This window comes from Apodemus sylvaticus, chromosome 20 (assembly GCF_947179515.1).
Source record: "Apodemus sylvaticus chromosome 20, mApoSyl1.1, whole genome shotgun sequence".
NCBI lineage: Eukaryota > Metazoa > Chordata > Mammalia > Rodentia > Muridae > Apodemus > Apodemus sylvaticus.
The window spans coordinates 26,734,701-26,753,040 of NC_067491.1; the positions used below are offsets into that span (position 1 = coordinate 26,734,701).

At 38.2% G+C, this 18,340-nt stretch overlaps 1 protein-coding gene across 1 annotated transcript in view; it reads left to right on the top strand.

Moving 5' to 3' along the window:
• Ptprq (protein tyrosine phosphatase receptor type Q) overlaps positions 1–18,340 on the top strand; it is a 205,250-nt gene that overhangs the window by 89,356 nt on the left and 97,554 nt on the right. The window contains exon 25 of the mRNA XM_052165264.1: positions 2,597–2,866. Within this exon, the coding sequence (XP_052021224.1) occupies positions 2,597–2,866 (270 nt within the window). The remainder of the gene's footprint in view (positions 1–2,596; positions 2,867–18,340) is intronic.

The following is an 18,340-nucleotide window of genomic DNA, read 5'->3' on the forward strand; positions in this document are numbered from 1 at the left end:
TTCACAGCGTGCCCACAGACGAGTCAAATCCCTAGTATTATAGTGGCTAAGGGTCAAGCCGGGCAATCAGTGTCTGAATTAGAATCTGAGCCCCATGACTTGGAGGTTGGACAGCCTTGACAAGGACTCAGGACTCCTCTAGGTCTTTGACCTTCAACTGAAAAGAAACACACATTAGCTACATCCATTGCAGGAATGCCCCAAAACATTTAAAAACATCCATTAGATTTTACTTATTAGAGCGCTTTATGTGCAGTAAATTCTGTGTAAATATTATTATTAATATCCCCTTCTTTGCACAAAGGAGCCATGATCCAGGTAGGATAGGTAGAATGTGCCTTCAAAACTTAGTAAGCAACTCAACTGGAACACCATCTTTGTTGTTGGTAGGAGCTGCTGGCAGTGACTCAAGGGAGTGTGCATCATCTTGAAGGAAAATATCTCTAGGTTCTGAACCTATAAAATATTTAATATTATTTACATGAAATTAATAAAAGTTGAGGATAATCACATACAAACTACCGCTTAAACTAGTATTTTTAGTAATAACAAAAAGTTATGTCACAAAGCATAATGATTAAGCTAGAAAGGTAATAGAGATATTTTATGTTCATATATTAATTGTTTTCTGATTCATCTGGGGGATTGATGGAATCAGTGAAGTAGACATTTCCTAAACGTTTGATTTGCATATGTCAGACACATCTTAGTGCTGCCTTTCTGCATTGATGTATTCAACCTACAGAAGAAAGGATTATAAGAGAGAAATACACTTAGGTCCAGAAAAAGATTGGTGAGAAACTATGGATTTCTTGAGTATTCTTTAAATCACAATTGTACAATAGTGGCATCCCTTTTTTCTTCTTTGAACAGTTTGTAATCTGTGAATTACCCAGATAGTTGTTTTTCCATACCATCCTCATTTTACCATAACAATGAAGTTATACTATTAATATTAAAGCTAAGGGACATTATTGGTATTACCTTGGAAAGTGGCCAGTGTCTTTGACATATAATCATGTTCGCGGATGGCATATTGCTCTTCATTCATGTCTACTATGTAGAATACAGCCCAGAGGATAGAAGTTAGTATAAAGTAGATTGAAAGATGTTCTAGCAGAAAAGACCTGAGAGCCTTTAAACAATCCTTCCAATGACTTTTAAAATAGTCCATGTTTCTTTCAAAGAACTCCAATAAGACATATCTGCTTTGCTTTCTAACACTGTTGGGCTTGGAATAGCAATGGTTGGCCACTTATGTTGGAAAAATGTTCAGTAGTAAGTATTGAGAAGTTTGCACAGTCATGATTAAGAAAGCTGGCATCTGTATCCATTCCTCTGTTGAAGGACATCTGGGTTCTTTCCAGCTGCTGGTGCTTATAAATAGGCTGCTATGAACATAGTGGAGCATGTGTCCTTGTTACACATTGGAGCATCTTTTGGGTACATGCCCAGGAGTGGTATAGCTGGGTCCTCAGGTAGTACTATGTCCAGTTTTCTGAGGAACTGCCAGACTAATTTCCACAGTGGTTGTACCAGCTTGCAATCCCACCAGCGATAGAAGAGTGTTCATCTTTCTCCACATCCTCGCCAGCATTAACTTTCACCTGAGTTTTTGATCTTATCCATTCTGACTGGTGTGAGGTGGAATCTCAGGGTTATTTTGAGAGACGGCCTCACCTGGGGATCCATCCCATATACAGACACCAAACCCAGACACTATTGCTGATGCCAAGAAGTACTTGCTGACAGGAGCCTGATATAGCTATCTCCTGAGAGGCTCTGCCAGAGCCTAGAAATACAGAGGCAGGTGCTCACAGCCAACCATTGGATTAAGCACAGGGTCTCCAATGGAGGAGTTAGAGAAAGGACTGAAGGAGCTGAAGGGGTTTGCAATCCATAGGAATACCAACAATGTCAACCAACCAGACACCCCCCAACAACCACCACCAGAGCCCCCAGGGACTAAACCACCAACCAAAGAGTACACATGGAGGGACCCATGGCTCTAGTCAGATATGTAGCAGAGAATGGCCTTGTTGGACATCAATGAGAGAAGAAACCCTCAGTCCTGGGAATGCTAGAAGCCAAAGTGGAGGGGAATGCAAAGGTGGAGAGGTGGGAGTTGGTGGGTGGATGGATAAGCATCCTCATAGAAGCAGGGGAGGGAGGATGGGATGGGGGGTTGTAGAGGAGAAACTGGGAAAGGGGATAACTTTTGAAATGTAAATAAATAAAATATCCATTTTTTTTTAAAATGGGGGAAAGGAAAAGAAAAAAAAGAAGAAAGCTGGCATCTGTGATTACCTAGGTTTGAAGCCAATGTGTTTCTGAGATTATGGGAATGTTTTGGCTACTCAGACCTGGGAAAACATTCCATTAAATGCTCTATATTGTAGGCATTAGCAATATAGTAGAGACATGGTCCATCAGTCATGTATGTTAAGAACTTGTTACACATACATAAGAAAAGTTGACATATTAGATTTGTAGTTTCTCTTTGTTCATAAAAATCTCATCTTATCTCATGCCTGCATAGTTGAATAATTTACTGTGTGTATCAATTTTAACTTTAAGCAAATGTTTTCCACTTAAGTTCCAGATGCTGTACAGAATATAGCATGCGTGGCGCGTGACTGGCAGTCAGTATCAGTGATGTGGGACCCACCAAGGAAATCAAATGGAATAATTATTCACTATATGATAACAGTTGGAGGGAATTCTACCAAAATCTCCGCCAGAGATCTCGCGTATACTTTCACAAAACTTCTTGCCAATACATCATACATCTTTGAAGTAAGAGCATCAACCTCAGCTGGCGAAGGCAATGAAAGCAGATGTAATGTCAGCACACTCCCTGAGACAGGTAACCTAACCAGTGTGGAGCATTTCACTAACCCGACACAGGTAACTGATGTGAAATAATTAACTAATAGCCATATGAAAGGAGCAGCTAAACACAAACAATTAATAGACCTGAAGTAGATGACTAACAGGTAAGCAGGTAACTAGTGTGCAGTGATCAATAACCACTGATAGTATGAGACATACATCTAAGCTGAAACAGGTAACTAGTATAAAATGGGTAACTAGCCTGAACAGTTTATCAGTATGAAACTGGAAACCTCAAACAAGTAACTAGCCAGGTAGACCTAACAGGAAATAGTTTGAAACAGGTAACTAATTTGAAACATTTAGCTCTTCATCAATAATAACATATATTTGCTAACAGTATTTATAGGACACTTATTATTAGTATATCTATATGATAGGTATGCCTATCAATGTTTATGTGTGTCTGTATGTGTCTGGGGATGTGTCTGTGAGTTCATACACTTACATGCAAACTTGTGTGTGCATGGACACCTGAAGCTTATATTGAGACTATTGTGTGATCCCTCTACACCTTCTGTAACTAACTGGCATGGTCTAGGGTTCCCACATCTCCCTCTCCTTCCAAACTCTAGAATTACATGTAGGCTACCATGCTCAACCAGCATTGATGTAGGTTCTGTGGATCTAAACCTGGATCCTCTAACTTGAATGACAAGTATGTTTCATACTCAGCTACCTTCCCAGCCATTTTTATGAAGATATAAATGCACATTTATGTGAAGATATGAAAATACAGCATATGTTTTCTTAGACTACCATGTGGTCTCTCAGTACCAATTCTCTGAGTGCCTATTTAACCTTCTTTACCTTGATGGGAGATTGAAAGGAGGAAACAAGACAATTATACGAATATAAAACCTGCTAACATATTGTGTGTGGTTTATCATTGCTTAAATGGAGGAATTAACATACAAACTTTTCTGTATATATCTTCTTGATAATTCTTTTCTTGACATTCTTGATGCTTCTGTGGACTCGCAAGACTTGTATTACCAGGTTTGTGTGCCTCCACTTTCAGTTCTAAGCCCTCAGATCTATCTTTCAAAGTATCTGAGTAAAAGAAAAATGCTACTCCATTTTAGTTTACAAGAAAAAACTGTCACAATTTCCCAGAAGTGCTCTTCTATGTTCTAAGAAATGTAAATAAAGAATATATCTAATGAAAGATTTGTCTTTCTACTTTCTTCCATAATCTACCTGTTACATAAATAAAAAGCTGGACTTGTTCATTGTAACAGTACTTCTCTGGTGTTGGCCCTAATGAGAGCTGTGCTGTATCTTCATAACCACTTACCACTTCACATGTGCTTCATCATGGGAACTCTTTATGAGCTCCAGCCCCAGTGCACAACACATCACCTAGTTCAACTCCACATTTCTATCCTTAAGGATACAAACCTCTGAAATTTGAAAGGCCCTCCCTCCTCTCTGGTGTCAGTACCTATTCAATTTCAACTCACCTTCCTTCAATATCCTTCCTTTGCAGGTTAGAATGGCTGTATTGAAATAACATCTCTTTCTTTTTAGGTTTGATACCATTCCGATACGTGTGAGGTGGAATCTCAGGGTTGTTTTGATTTGCATCTCCCTGATGACTGAGTATGTTGAACATTTCTTAGGTGCTTCTCAACCATTCAAGATTCCTCAGTTGAGAATTCTTTGTTTAGCTCTGTACCCCATTTTTAATAAGAGTTATTTGGTTCTCTGGAATCTAACTTCTTGAGATCTTTGTACATATTGGATATTAGCCTTCTATCAGATATAGGATTGGTAAAGATCTTTTCCCAATCTGTAGGTTACTGTTTTGTCCTATTGACAGTGTCTTTTGTCTTCAATTTTATGAGATCCCATTTGTCTATAGTTGATCTTAAAAGCTGGGTCATTGGTTTTCAGTTCAGGAAAATGTCCCCTGTTCCCATGTGCTTGAGGCTTTCTCCCACTTTCTCTTCTATTAGATTCAGTGTATCTGGTTTTATGGGGAGGTCCTTGATCTACTTGCACTTGAGCTTTGTGCAAGGAGATAAGAATGGATCCATTTGCATTCTTCTACGCACTGACTTCCACTTGAACCAGCATCATTTGTTGAATATGCTATCTTCTTTCCCACTGGGCTTCTTTGTCAAAGATCAAGTCAACATAGGTATGTGGGTTTAGTTCTGGGTCTTTAATTCTGTTCCATTCATCTACCTGTTTGTCTCTGTACCAGTACCACATGGTTTTTAATCACTATTGCTCTATAGTAAGTTTGAGATTCTCTTATTGTTGAGAATAGTTTTCACTATCATGGTTTTTTTTTTTTTTTTCGATATATTCTTTATTTACATTTCAAGTGAGTTTCCCTTTCCTGGATCCCCCCTCCTTGAAAGTCCCATAAGCCCTCTTCCCTCCCCCTATTCCCCAATCCACCCTTTTCTACTTCCCTGTCCTGGTATTCCCCAACACTGCTGCACTGAGCTTTTCCAGGACCCAGGACAGGGGGCCACTCCTTCCTTGGCATCATTTGATATGTGCATTGTGTCTTGGGTATTCCAAGCTTCTAGGCTAAAATCCATTTATCAGTGAGTGCATACCATGAGTGTTCTTTTGAGACTGGGTTACCTCACTTAAGATGATGTTCTCCAATTCCATCCATTTGTCTAAGAATTTCATGAATTCATTGTTTCTAATGGCTGAATAGTACTCCATTGTGTATATATACAACATTTTCTGTATCCATTCCTCCGTTAAGGGACATTTGGGTTCTTTCCAGCTTCTGGCTACTACAAATAGGGCTGCTATGAACATAGTGAAGCATGTATCCTTATTACATGCTAGGGATTCCTCTGGGTATATGCCCAGGAGTGGTATAGCGGGCTCTTCTGGAAGTATCATTCAACGTTTTCTGAGGAATCACTAGACTGATTTCCAGAATGGTAGTACCAGCTTGCAACCTCACCAGCAGTGGAAGAATATTCCTCTTTCTTCACATCCTTGCCAGTACCTGTTTTCTCCTGACTTTTTGATCTTAGCCATTCTGACTGGTCTGAGGTAAAATCTCAGGGTTGTTTTGATTTGCATTTCCCTGATGACTAAGGATGTTGAACATTTCTTTAGGTGCTTCTCAGCCATTCGATATACCTCAGGTGAAAATTCTTTGTTTAGCTCTGTATCCCAGTTTTTTTTTTTTACATTTTAAATTTCTATATTCATTGTTTATATTCCAAATGATTTCCCCTTTCCCAGTTCCCCCCTCCCCATATGTTCCATAAACCTTCTTCTCTCTACCCATCCTCCAATCACCTCTCTCCTTTTCTCTGTCCTGATAACTCCCCTCCAATGCTAGATCAAGCCTTTCTAGGATCAGGACCCTCTCCTTACTTCTTCATGGGAGTCATTTGTTATGCTAATTGTGCCTTGGGTATTCAGAGCTTCTGGGCTAATTAATATCCCCTTATCCAAGACTGCATTCTATGTGTATTCCTTTGTGATTGGGTTACCTCACTTAGGTTGATATTTCTCAGATCCAACCATTTGCCTAAATATTTCATGAATTCATTGTTTTTAATTGCTGAGTAGTATTCCATTGTGTAAATATACCACATTTTCTGTATCCATTCCTCCATTGAGGGACATCTGGGTTCTTTCCAGCTTCTGGCTATTATAAATAAGGCTGCTATGAACATAATGGAGCATGTGTCTTTATTGCATGCAGGAGAATCCTTTGAGTATATGCCCAGGAGAGGTATAGCAGGGTCCTCTGGAAATGTCATGTCCAGTTTTCTGAGAAACTGCCAGACTGATTTTGTATATATTGGATATTAGCCCTCTATCGGATGTAGGGTTGGTGAAGATCTTTTCCCAATTTGCTGGTTGCCGTTTTGTCCTTTTGACAGTATCCTTTGCCTTATAGAAACTTTGTAATTTTATGAGGTGCCATTTGTCAATTCTTGATCTTAGAGCATGAGCTATTTGTCTTTCGCCTTGTACCCCATTTTTAAGGGGGATATTTGGCTCTCTGGAGTGTATCTCCTTGAGTTCTTTGTATATCTTGGATATAAGCCCCCTGTCAGATGTAGTGTTGGTAAAGATCTTTTCCCAATTTGTTGGTTGCTGTTTTGACAATGTCTTTGCCTTACAGAAATTTTGTAGTTTTATGACGTCCCATTTGTCAATTCTTGATCTTAGAGCATAAGTCATTGGTGTTCTGTTGAGGAAATTTTCTCGTGTCCATGTCCTCAAGGGTCTTCCCCAGTTTCTTTTCTATTAGTTTCAGTGTGTTTGGTTTTATGTGGAGGTTCTTGATCCACTTGGAATTGAGTTTAGTACAAGAAGATAAGAATGGATCAATTTTCATTCTTTTGCATGCTGACCTTCAGTTGAACCAGCACCATTTGCTGAAGAGGCTGTTTTCCACTGAATGGTTGCAGCTCCTTTATGAAAGATCAGTGACCATAATTCTGTGGGTTCATTTCCGGATCTTCAATTCTATTCCACTGATCTACTTGCCTGTCACTGTACCAATACCATGCAGTTTTTAACACAGTTGCTCTGTAGTACTGCGTGAAGTCGGGGATACTGATTCCACCAGAAGTTCTTTTACTCTTGAGAATAGTTTTAGCTATCCTGGGTTTTTTGTTATTCCAGATGAATTTGAGAATTGTTCTAAGTCTATGAAGAATTGAGTTGGGATTTTGATGGGGATTGCATTGAATCTGTAGATTGCTTTTGGCAAGATGGCCATTATTATTATATCAATCCTGCCAATCCAAGAGCAAGGAAGATTTTTCCATCTTCTGAGGTCTTCTTCAATTTCTTTCTTCAAAGACTTGAAGTTCCTGTCATACAGATCTTTCACTTGTTTGGGTAGAGTCACACCAAGATACTTTATTGTTTGTGGCTATTGTGAAGGGTGTCATTTCCCTAATTTCTTTCTCAGCCTGTTTATCCTTTGAGTGTAGGAAGGCTACTGACTTGCTTGAGTTGATTTTATAACCAGCCACATTGCTGAAGTTGTTTATTAGCTGTAGGAATTCTCTGGTAGAGTTTTTTGGGCCACTTAAATATACTATCATATTATCTACAAATAGTGATGGTTTGACTTCTTCCTCTCCAATTTGTATCCCTTTGACCTCTTTGTGTTATCTAATTGCTCTAGCTAGAATTTCAAGTACTATATTGAGTAAATATGGAGAGAGGGCAGCAATTTCTTGATGTAATTTTTATGTTTGTGTGGTTATCTTCTTTTGGGTTTGTTGAAAGGAAATTACTTTCCTGCTTTTTCTTGTGTGTAGTTTCCCTCCCTTTGTTGATGTTTTCCATTCATTATCCTTTGAAGGGCTGGATTTGTGGAAAGATATGGTGTAAATTTGTTTTTGTCATGAAAAAACCTTGGTTTCTCCATTTATGGTAATAAAGAGATTTGCTGGATATAGCAGTTTGGGTTGGCATTTGTGTTCCCTTAGGGTGTGCATGACATCTGCCCAGGCTCTTCTAACTTTCACAGTCTCTGGTGAGAAATCCAGTGTAATTCTAGTAGGTTTACCTTTATATGTTACTTGACCTTTTTCCTTACTGCTTTTAATATTCTTTCTTTGTTTAGTACATTTAGTATTTTAATTATTGTATGATAGGATGAATTTCTTTTCTTGTCAAATCTATTTGGAGTTCTGTAGGCTTCTTGAATGTTCATGGGCATCTCTTTCTTTAGGTTAGGGAAGTTCTCTCCTATAATTTTGTTGAAGACATTTACTGGCCCTTTCAGTTGGAGATCTTCACTCTCATGCCTATAATCCTTAAGTTTGGTCTTCTTATTTTTTCCTGGATTTCCTGGATATTTTGGGTCAGGAACTTTTTTCATTTTTCATTTTCTTTGACTATTGTATCAATGCTTTCTATGGTATCTTCTGCATCTGAGATTCTCTCTTCCATCTCTTGTATTCTGTTGTTGATGCTTGGATCCATGACCCCTGACTTCTTTCCTAAGTTTTCTATGTCCCAAGTTGTCTCCCTTTGTGATTTTGTTATTGTTTCTACCTCCTTCTTTAGATTCTGGATGGATTTCTTTAATTCCTTCACCTGTTTTGTTTCATTTTCCCTTAGTTCTTCAAGGGTCTCTTGCTGTTTACTTGTGTTCTCTTTTATTTCTTTAAGAGAGTTATTTATGTCCTTCTTGAAGCCCTCCATGATTTCCTCCAAGCATCATGATCTGTGATTTTTAAGTCCAAATCTTGCTTTCGTGGTGTGTTGGGGTATCCAGGACTTGCTGTTATGGGAGAATTGGGTTCGGATGATGCCATATTGCCTTGATTTCTGTTAGCAACGTTCCCACGTTTGCCTTTTGCCATCTGGTTATCTCTGGTGTTAGTTTGGCCAACTGTCACTGGCTGGAGCTTGCCCCTCCTGTGTGTGTGCCTGTAGACCTATCTCAGCAACCTTGGGCGAGCTGCTTTCTCCTGGCGCAAATTGCTGTGGTGCTGCAGAATTCCTGAGTGTAGGTGGAGTCCTGGTGCAGTGTGTCCCAAGTGATCCTCTACTCTGGTGAAACCTGCCTAGCAATCTGTTGTACAGTCGCAGAAGCGAAGATGACATCTGAGACCCACTCTCTTGTAGTTGTATTTGGGTATGCACCTCTGTGGCCCTGATCAGCTCTGGATGCAGGCTGTACTGGCTGTCTCCTCCTCACTGGCTGCTAGGTGTATAGCTAGCTTCCTGCACTGCTTGGAGATGGCATGCTGTGGCTGAGGCTGTTTCTGATCCAGAGGCAGAGGCCAGAAAGCTCTTGCCAGAGGCCTCCAGAATGGATCCTCCACTCTGCAGGACTTATCCCGGGTTTTTTGTTGTTCCAAATGAAGTTGAGAATTGCTTTTCTATCTCTGTGAAGAGCTGAATTGGAAATTTGATGGGGATTGCATTGAATCTGTAGATTGCTTTTGGTTAAGATGGCCATTTTTACTATGTTAATCCTGCTGATGCATGAGCATGGGAGATATTTCCATTTTGTGAGGTCTTCTTCAATTTCTCTTTTCAGATACTTGAAGTTATTGTCATACAAATCTTTCACTTGCTTGGTTAGAGTCACACCAAAATATTTTATATTATTATATGTAACTTATCACCAGTTAGAATTCGTCTATCTCTAGTTCTATGTTCTTACACACCTTCAGCATCTCTTCCCATATAGTCGATGTGACTAATAAAACTTTCTTCATTTAATACAATAGACTTCATCTAGTCATTTTAGGAAACATTAGCTAGGTACCTACTACAGACTAGTAAAGTTCAACTCAAATGTTTGATCTTTAGTAAAGCTTTCATTAGCATCCCAAGCTTTGGTGCTCCAGACTCCTGTCTTGTTGCATCCAAACCTCAAGTGCTAAAGTATCTCACTCCATACATTTGAATGGGCACAGGCATAGCCACCACTTTAAATTTATTGAAGTGGTGGATTAGAGTATATGGGTATGTCTGAGAAGAAATGAACAGCTTCATAGATGTCCAATAAGGGGTGGCAAAACTTTTGCAGTGGGAAGAAAGCAGATTATTTCTAGAAGAAGAAATATTTTATGTCCACATAGGTCTTCTTTATCAGGAAACATCAGGTTAAAAATTGTCATAAGCAGTCTAGACTGGAGCTAATGCTCAAAGAATAAGCAAATAAGGAAGGAAGGATAGTAATTTTAAAATAAATCAGAAGTTCAGACTCTCAATAACTAGGTAGAGTGCCTGTTTTAACATTATGTATAGTTGTGTTCTGAATTAAAGCCACTCAAGAAAACAAAACGGTTATTCAGTTAATAGAGCAGAGGTGCAGCCAAAACTCAGTGTACATTAGGTATACAGCTATTAGGTATACAGCTATTAGATATACAGCTATATTACTTCAGGGTCCAGATCTTTGTCACAATTATTCATTCAAGACTTTGAATAGATCTTAAGTCCACTTTGGAAGTCTACCTAGAAGAGTAGGAAATAAAGATGTAGTTGGTCATTGGCATCTTGGTTGGTTTCTTGGGCTCCCATGATGAGAGTTTGCTCTTCTGACCCCTGGCTCAGAATGAATAACCATGAAATCTTGCTCTGTATTTCCAGAGTCAGAATTGTTATATCAGCACCTGTTTGCTCATTTCATAACATTGTTAATAACACACTTAATTCTGATCTTTGCTTTTCCCTTAGACTCTGACACTTTGTTTTTATTTGATGAAAAATCTTGGCTGAAGGAATTTGACCTTCAGGAACTTTCATGATTGTAGGAGAAAGAAATGATTTGCCTTGTTCTGGTAAATTTTCTTCTACTGCTGTATATTATTTTCATATACCATACCATTCAGGCAAAAGTAGGACTGTTTCCTCCCAGTCAAATGTAAAGTTTCTTGTAATTAAGAAGCGTCATTCAGATGAAATATTAATTTCTGCTTCAAAAGTATTTTTATCTTTGGAATTAGATGTTGAATCTAGTATATAATTATATTTTTGATTTCTGTCCTCATAAGCTATCTCATTTTTATCAAGACTCACATGATTGGTGAGATCATCGGTTTGTTGGTGGGATGTTTGTAAGTGCTAGGTATTTATTGTTCAGATGGAAGCAGTTTTATAGCTGTTGCAAGCTTTGAATTTATGGTGGGAAATTAGTCACAGTATACAGCTAGCTCTGAGTCCCAGACTCTGTTGTTATTCCTGACATAAGAAGAAATCAAATTTGGCTCAGTTGTTTACTGCTTGGTGTTAGACCCTGACATACATTCTTTCCAGGCATCTTTCTTTCCCTCCCTCCCCCTCTCTCTGTGTGTACATAAATACACATGTATGAGTGTAAGCAGGCATGTCAGAGTGGGAGGACAATCTCAGGTGTCACTCAGCAGGTGAGCCCACTTTGTCATATAAGTCCATCCAAGGGCATCTTTTGAAACTCATTTGTGTTGGTCTCTATACCCATTCCAGTAGATGTGACATGATGGACTTAGGGTATTGTATGAGGACCTTTAGAGAAGAATGAAAAAAGCATATATATTTATTGTGCTTTATACTTTTTAATGATGCAATGTTTGATCTTCAGTGGATTTAGAAAATAGCTTCAGTAATTTTGCTTTGTAAGTAGGACGAAGGAAGCCAAAGAAAGATAGATCATTCTACACTGGTTTCTGTGCCAGACTTTGGCCTGAGCTAGTACTGGTCTAGAACACCCCTCCTGGCTCATGAGTGTCCCTGGCTTAGAAATTTAGAGCATTACCTGTATTTACTGGAATTTCCCTGTCTCCAACTATTTCACAAGGTAAAAAGGAAGACTTTGGTTCTGTCATGAGAACATATCATTAAAATTCTAAAGTAACAGTCATACAGATGAGGGTAAGTACAGTTTTATTCACATATGGTTTGAAAACTCAGAACAACATTTGTATTTTCTAATCTGTGCTTGATCTATAAAGCAAAAGGCACTACAACTTGATAAAGGATAGCTATAACAACACTAAGGCATTCAGGGAAATGTTTCAGTGTTCTTAGACATATTATTTTTACCTTGGATCAGTTCCAAAGGGGCAATATTTGATACTTTCAAATAGTCTTAGGTATCAATTTCTCAATTTAAAAGTTCTTTTAAACATGATTTTTAAGAAGTGAATTTGCGTTACTATGTATAATTCCCCTCGACCTCCTTGTTAATCGAAGATCTTTCATTAAGTGAACTCCAGGCGGCCATTCTTGGCTTCATCCAAGCTCCAGCTAAAGCCAGCTGTCCTTTTGGCTGTATGTTTTAAGGCTTATTTGGGAACCAGGGCATATCTTATTACTTCATTTTCCATTCCTGCCCTATGTAGCTGATACTCTTAACAGCCTTGCCACATCAGCCTCCTCCCTCACTTTATTCTTTTGTTCTTTTTCAATTCCATTTTGAAGTAAGTTGTGTGTGTCTTCTTTCTTTCTAGTAAATATAGTACTTGAAGCTTCAAGAATCAACCTATTGCTTTTTATGAGATTATCAGCTGTACAAATGATATTTAACAGTGGTATAGATATTACTCAAGTGTTCAAAAAATGAATTGAGCACAGGCATGTTTCAAAGGGAATGTGTTAATTTGGACTTAAATTAAAATCAATGTAATATAAATTATTTGAACATCTAAGCCATATAGACATTAGTAATCACAGTTTATTACATTTAAATACTAAAGTTACTTAGCTTATAGTAATACAAATTTGAAGAAGAATCCTAATTTTTAGTGTATGACTATACTTTATCACCAATAAAATTCATTTGGAATTTAAGTGGAATAAAAGCTCCATTTCTTACTATATTAATTTATTACAATTGTAAACTGAATTTTACCATGTTTACTGCAACATCAAGTAAAGCTTGTATTGATTCTGTGATTAGAGACCTTGTTATGAATGGTCACTACCTTAAAATTTGCTATATTAGAGAGGTAATAAAAATCTACATGACATAATTAAATTTATGCCATATAAAGGATGCATTAAAATTAGTGGTTTTATGGGTTGTTACTAATTACATGTTTTTCTTTCTAATTGTCATTATCACTTTGCTTGATATGACAATGTCTCTGAAATAGAGTCACTATAGTCCTGGCTGGTCTGGAACTTGCTACTTGAACCAGGCTATCCTCATAACAATCCTCCTGCCTCTGTCTGCAGAAGACTATGCTGACAGGAATGAACCAGCGAGCCTGCCTTCATTCTTAAAATATCTATATACAAGTACAACAGTGATTTATTTTTATATAGGAGTTTAACATTTTAAGGTATGGACTCAGTTTAATACAAAGGGATTTATTTTTTGCATTCTTTAATCTATTTTGCAGTCCAGTCTTCATTCCCCTCAAAGTCTGCCCTCTGACTGTTCTACATCCCATACCTCCCCCTCTCTCTATCCCCTTCTCCATAAGGATGTTCCCACCCTTCATCCTCACCTCATCAGACCTCCCCACCCCCTGGGGCCTTAAGTCTCTTGGGGGTTGGGTACATCTTTTATCACTGTGTTAAGATCAGGCAGTCCTCTGCTGTATATGTGTTGGGGCCTCATATCAGCTGGTATATGCCACCTGGTTGGCGGCTTAGTGTCTGAGCAATCTCAGGGGTCCAGGTTGATTGAGACTGCTGGTTTTCCTATAGGGTCATACTCCTCCTCAGCTTCTTCCAGCTTTTCCCTAATTCAACCACAGAGGTCACCAACTTCTGTCCATTGGTCGGGTGTAAGAATCTACATCTGACTCTTTCCACTGCTTGTTGGGCCTTTTGGAGGGCAGTCATGCCAGGCTCCTGTTTATAAGCATACCATAGCATCAGTAATAGTGTCAGGCCATGAAGTTTATCTTTAAGATGTTATGCTTTTACTAATTAAATGCATAAGCCGTGATGCCTAAGAGCTGTCTTGTGTGTTTAGAGTCACACCAAGATACTTTATATTGTTTGTGACTATTGTGAAGGGTGTTGTTTCCCTAATTTCTTTGTCAGCCTCTTTATCCTTTGAGTATAGGAAGGCTACTGATTTGTTCAAGTTAACTTTATATCCAGTCATTTTGCTGAAGTTGTTTAGCAGCTGGTGGAGTTCCTTGGTGGAGTTTTTTGGGTTGCTTAAGTATAGTATCATATCATCTGCCAATAGTGATAGTTTGACTTTTTCCTTTCCAATTTGTATCCCTTTGACCTCCTTTTGTTGTCTAATTGCTCTAGATAGAACTTCAAGTACTATATTGAATAAATATGGAGAGAGAGGGCAGCCTTGTCTAGTCCCTGATTTTAGCAGGGTTGCTTCAATTTTCTCTCCATTTAGTTTGATGTTGGCTACCAGTTTGATGTATATTGCTTTTACTATGTTTAGGTATGGGCCTTGAATTCCTATTCTTTCCAAAAATTTTAACATGAAAGAATGCTGAATTTTGTCAAATGCTTTTCCAGCATCTAATGAAATGATCATGTTGTTTTTTCCTTTGAGTTTGTTTATGTAGTGGATTACACTGATGGATTTCCATATCCTGAACCATCCCTGCTTCCCTGGGATGAAGCCTACTTGATCATGGTGAATGATTGTTTTGATGTTTCTTGGATTTGGTTGGCAAGAATTTTATTGAGTATTTTTGCATTGATATTCATAAGGGAAATTGGTCTGAAGTTCTCTTTCTTTGTTGGATCTTTGTGTGGTTTTGGTATCAGCATAACTGTGGCTTCATAGAATGAGTTGGATAATGTTACTTATGTTTCTAGTTTGTGGAATAGTTTGAAGGGTATTGGTATTACGTCTTCTTTGAAGGGCTGATAGAATTCTGCACTAAAACCATCTGGTCCTGTGCTTTTATTGGTGGGAGACTTTCAATGATTGCCTCTATTTCTTTAGGGGTTATAGGACCATTTAGATAGTCTATCTGATCCTGATTTCACTTTGGTATTTAGTATCTATCTAGGAAATGGCTCCAGATGCATATGCAGCAGAAGATCGCCTTGTTGGACATCAAAGGGAGGAAAGGCTCCTGGTCCTGAAAAGGCTCGATGCAGCAGTATAGGGGAATGCCAGGACAGGGAAGCATGAGGGTTGATTGGGGAAAGGGGGGAGGGGAGATGGCTTATGGAACTTTCAGGGGTGGGGGGTCCAGGAAAGGGGAAATCATTTGAAATGTAAATAAAGAATATATCTAATAAAATATACAACTTTAAAATAAAAACAGAGTGAGTATTTTCACTCAACTTTTATAAAAGAGCTTTTTTTGTTTTATAGTAGTTTATGATTATATGCATGTAGTTTACATACACAAAGTTTAGTTGCAAAAGTTCAGTGAGTTTTTAAAGTTTCAAATACCCATCAGTTTACTAAATCCAGTCAACATTTAGACTAAGTTCTTCTTCCATGGAATTACCTCATATGTACCTACTCCCTATGGGAACCCCTGTCCTCACATCCATTTATATAGACTAACTCTAAGCTGTGTGCGCTCTTTCATGTCTACCCTAATCCCTCCAATGCCAATTAGAGATATATATTGTCATGATCTCAGTAACATTTTTAATTCTTTTTTTAAAATATTTATTTATTATTATATGTAAGTACACTGTAGCTGTCTTTAGACACACCAGAAGAGGGCATCATATCTCATTAAGCATCGTTGTGAGCCACCATGTGGTTGCTGGGATTTGAACTCAGGACCTTCGGAAGAGCAGTCAGTGCTCTTAACCACTGAGCCATCTCACCAGCCCAACATTTTTAATTCTTAAATTCTTTTCTATCATAGAAACATCCCATAATCTATGATACCCAAGTTATTAGGAACTTCGTGTCATGAATAAATTTTTGTACTTTCATGGAGTTATTATATAGTTATTATATTTACATATGAGAAGTCATTTTTTGCAAGCTACTGTGAGTTCATAATAATCTTTAACAAAAACAAAGTCCTACTATATCGCTTTTACTATATATTTCTGTAGCCGCCCATGGCCACATGTGAACTGGAGACCTGGAAGAGAATTCTGGGGATAAACAAGAAGGCGACGAAAGAGAATTGAGTCAAGACGATATTTTGCTGATCAAGACTGACTTTACTATTATTTAGCCAATATATATAGTCTTTAGAAAACAACCCTGCCCCCCCCCCCAATGGCCCGAATTCCTTGGTTCTTCTTCTCAGCGGGTTGCCTGCTTCCAGTCACACAGGTCTCTGCTGGTCTCCAGGTGAGACTGCCCTGAGGTAGCCTTGGTTGTCAAGGTGAAAGTGGCTGTATTGTTCTCAATGGAACAAGGGCCAGAGATAACACCAGGGGAAGGGTGGTGGCTGCCAGCCAGGAATGTCGCAGCTTGAATAGGCTGGGTAACACCAGCGGAAGGGTGGGAGCTGAGAAGTCAAGCTCAATGCTGTGGGAGAAGGGACATATTCCTTACTATATAACTATGGATGGCATGGAATTCACTGTGTAGACTGAGCTAGTCTTGACCTCACAGAAATCCACTTTGCTCTGCTTCAGGGTGCTAAGATTAAAGACCTTCCTGGCCTCCAGTAAAGCAACCTTAGTAGGTGACCTTTAATTGACCTTTGATCTTCAGTGTGTTTGATACAATACTTGTAATTGTCTGTATTTGTTGGTTTTCTGTTACTATGATAATAAACCAGATCCAAGACAACATAGAGAAGGAAGAACTTATTTGAACTTATGGTTACAGAGTGAGAGAGTCACTCACACGGGAGGCATGAAGACAAGAAAGCAAGTGCACACATGTGCATATGTGAGCAGGAAGCAGAGCGGGTGAACCTGAAGAGGAGCAAGGCTTTAATTGCTCAAATCCGACTTCCAGTGACACACTTATTCCAGCAAGCCTGTTCCTCTTCAACCTCCCCAAACACCACTGCCACCTGGGATAAGTATTCAAGTATTTGAGCCTATAGTGGACAGTTATTTAAACCATCCCACTACCAATTATAAATACATAAATATAAATATTAGTTTATAGTCTTTCTAAAAATAATAGTTATCACTTAAAAAAGTATTTTACTAATTTTTCAGTTGTATCTGGGACAGAACTTCAGTTTGTAGTCAGTCAACTGTGTATTCATGACACCTCTGCCCCAACATGCCCAGTCCTGAGATTAAGTCATAGCATACCAAAACTGGCATAAATTTCTGTTTTATTTCTTTGCAAAAACTCATCAAGAGTGGCTTTCCCCCTCATTTTTATAGATATGTAAGTAGGATGTTTTCTGTGTTTTCTAAGTTTGGATTACCTTACAACATTTTATTCTTTGAACTTTTGTTGAAATGTCTCCTTTAACTGTAAGGCTTTTTTGGGAGTATTATTTTCTATATGTCACCATCCTATATTTTTTTCAATACAGCCACTGCCCTCATGTATGTCCAGTTTGAGCAACAATGGTTGCTCTGGTTGCCCATCTAAAGTTCCTGTGGAACAGCGTGTAAACATTCCTTAGTCAATCATTTCTTCAAAAACTCCATTCACCATTCAATCTCATTTACTTCCACTATCGTCCCTACACTGCTTTGCCACCACACTGTCTGACCTCTTATGCCACAGGAACTTATTGTAACGAGACAAGGAAATTACATAACTCTGTAATTCTTTGCGTATGTCTGAACTAAAATAAATACATAATGAACAATAAATGAAGTAAAGGTATATGATTGGTTACTAAATTTCTCATTGATCTGTTATTTAAGTAAATATTTCATGATGAGAGAGCCAACAAGGATATTTTTATTTTACATAATTATTCACAATCACTATATCATTGCAAGAAATTTAAATGCAGCCATGGAAGGAAAGACACTAAACTCTAGCAACCGGAATTGAAGAATATTGGAATAAGTAACAGGAATGCTATCTTATCTCTTTTCTTGCGGTTTCTATTCAAGTCTTTAATAGATGTTATTTAACTTCAAGTGCTTAATGTTTTAAACATAAATTTACAGGAGATCCTTGCATATGTTGGATATAATTTTTTTTTGC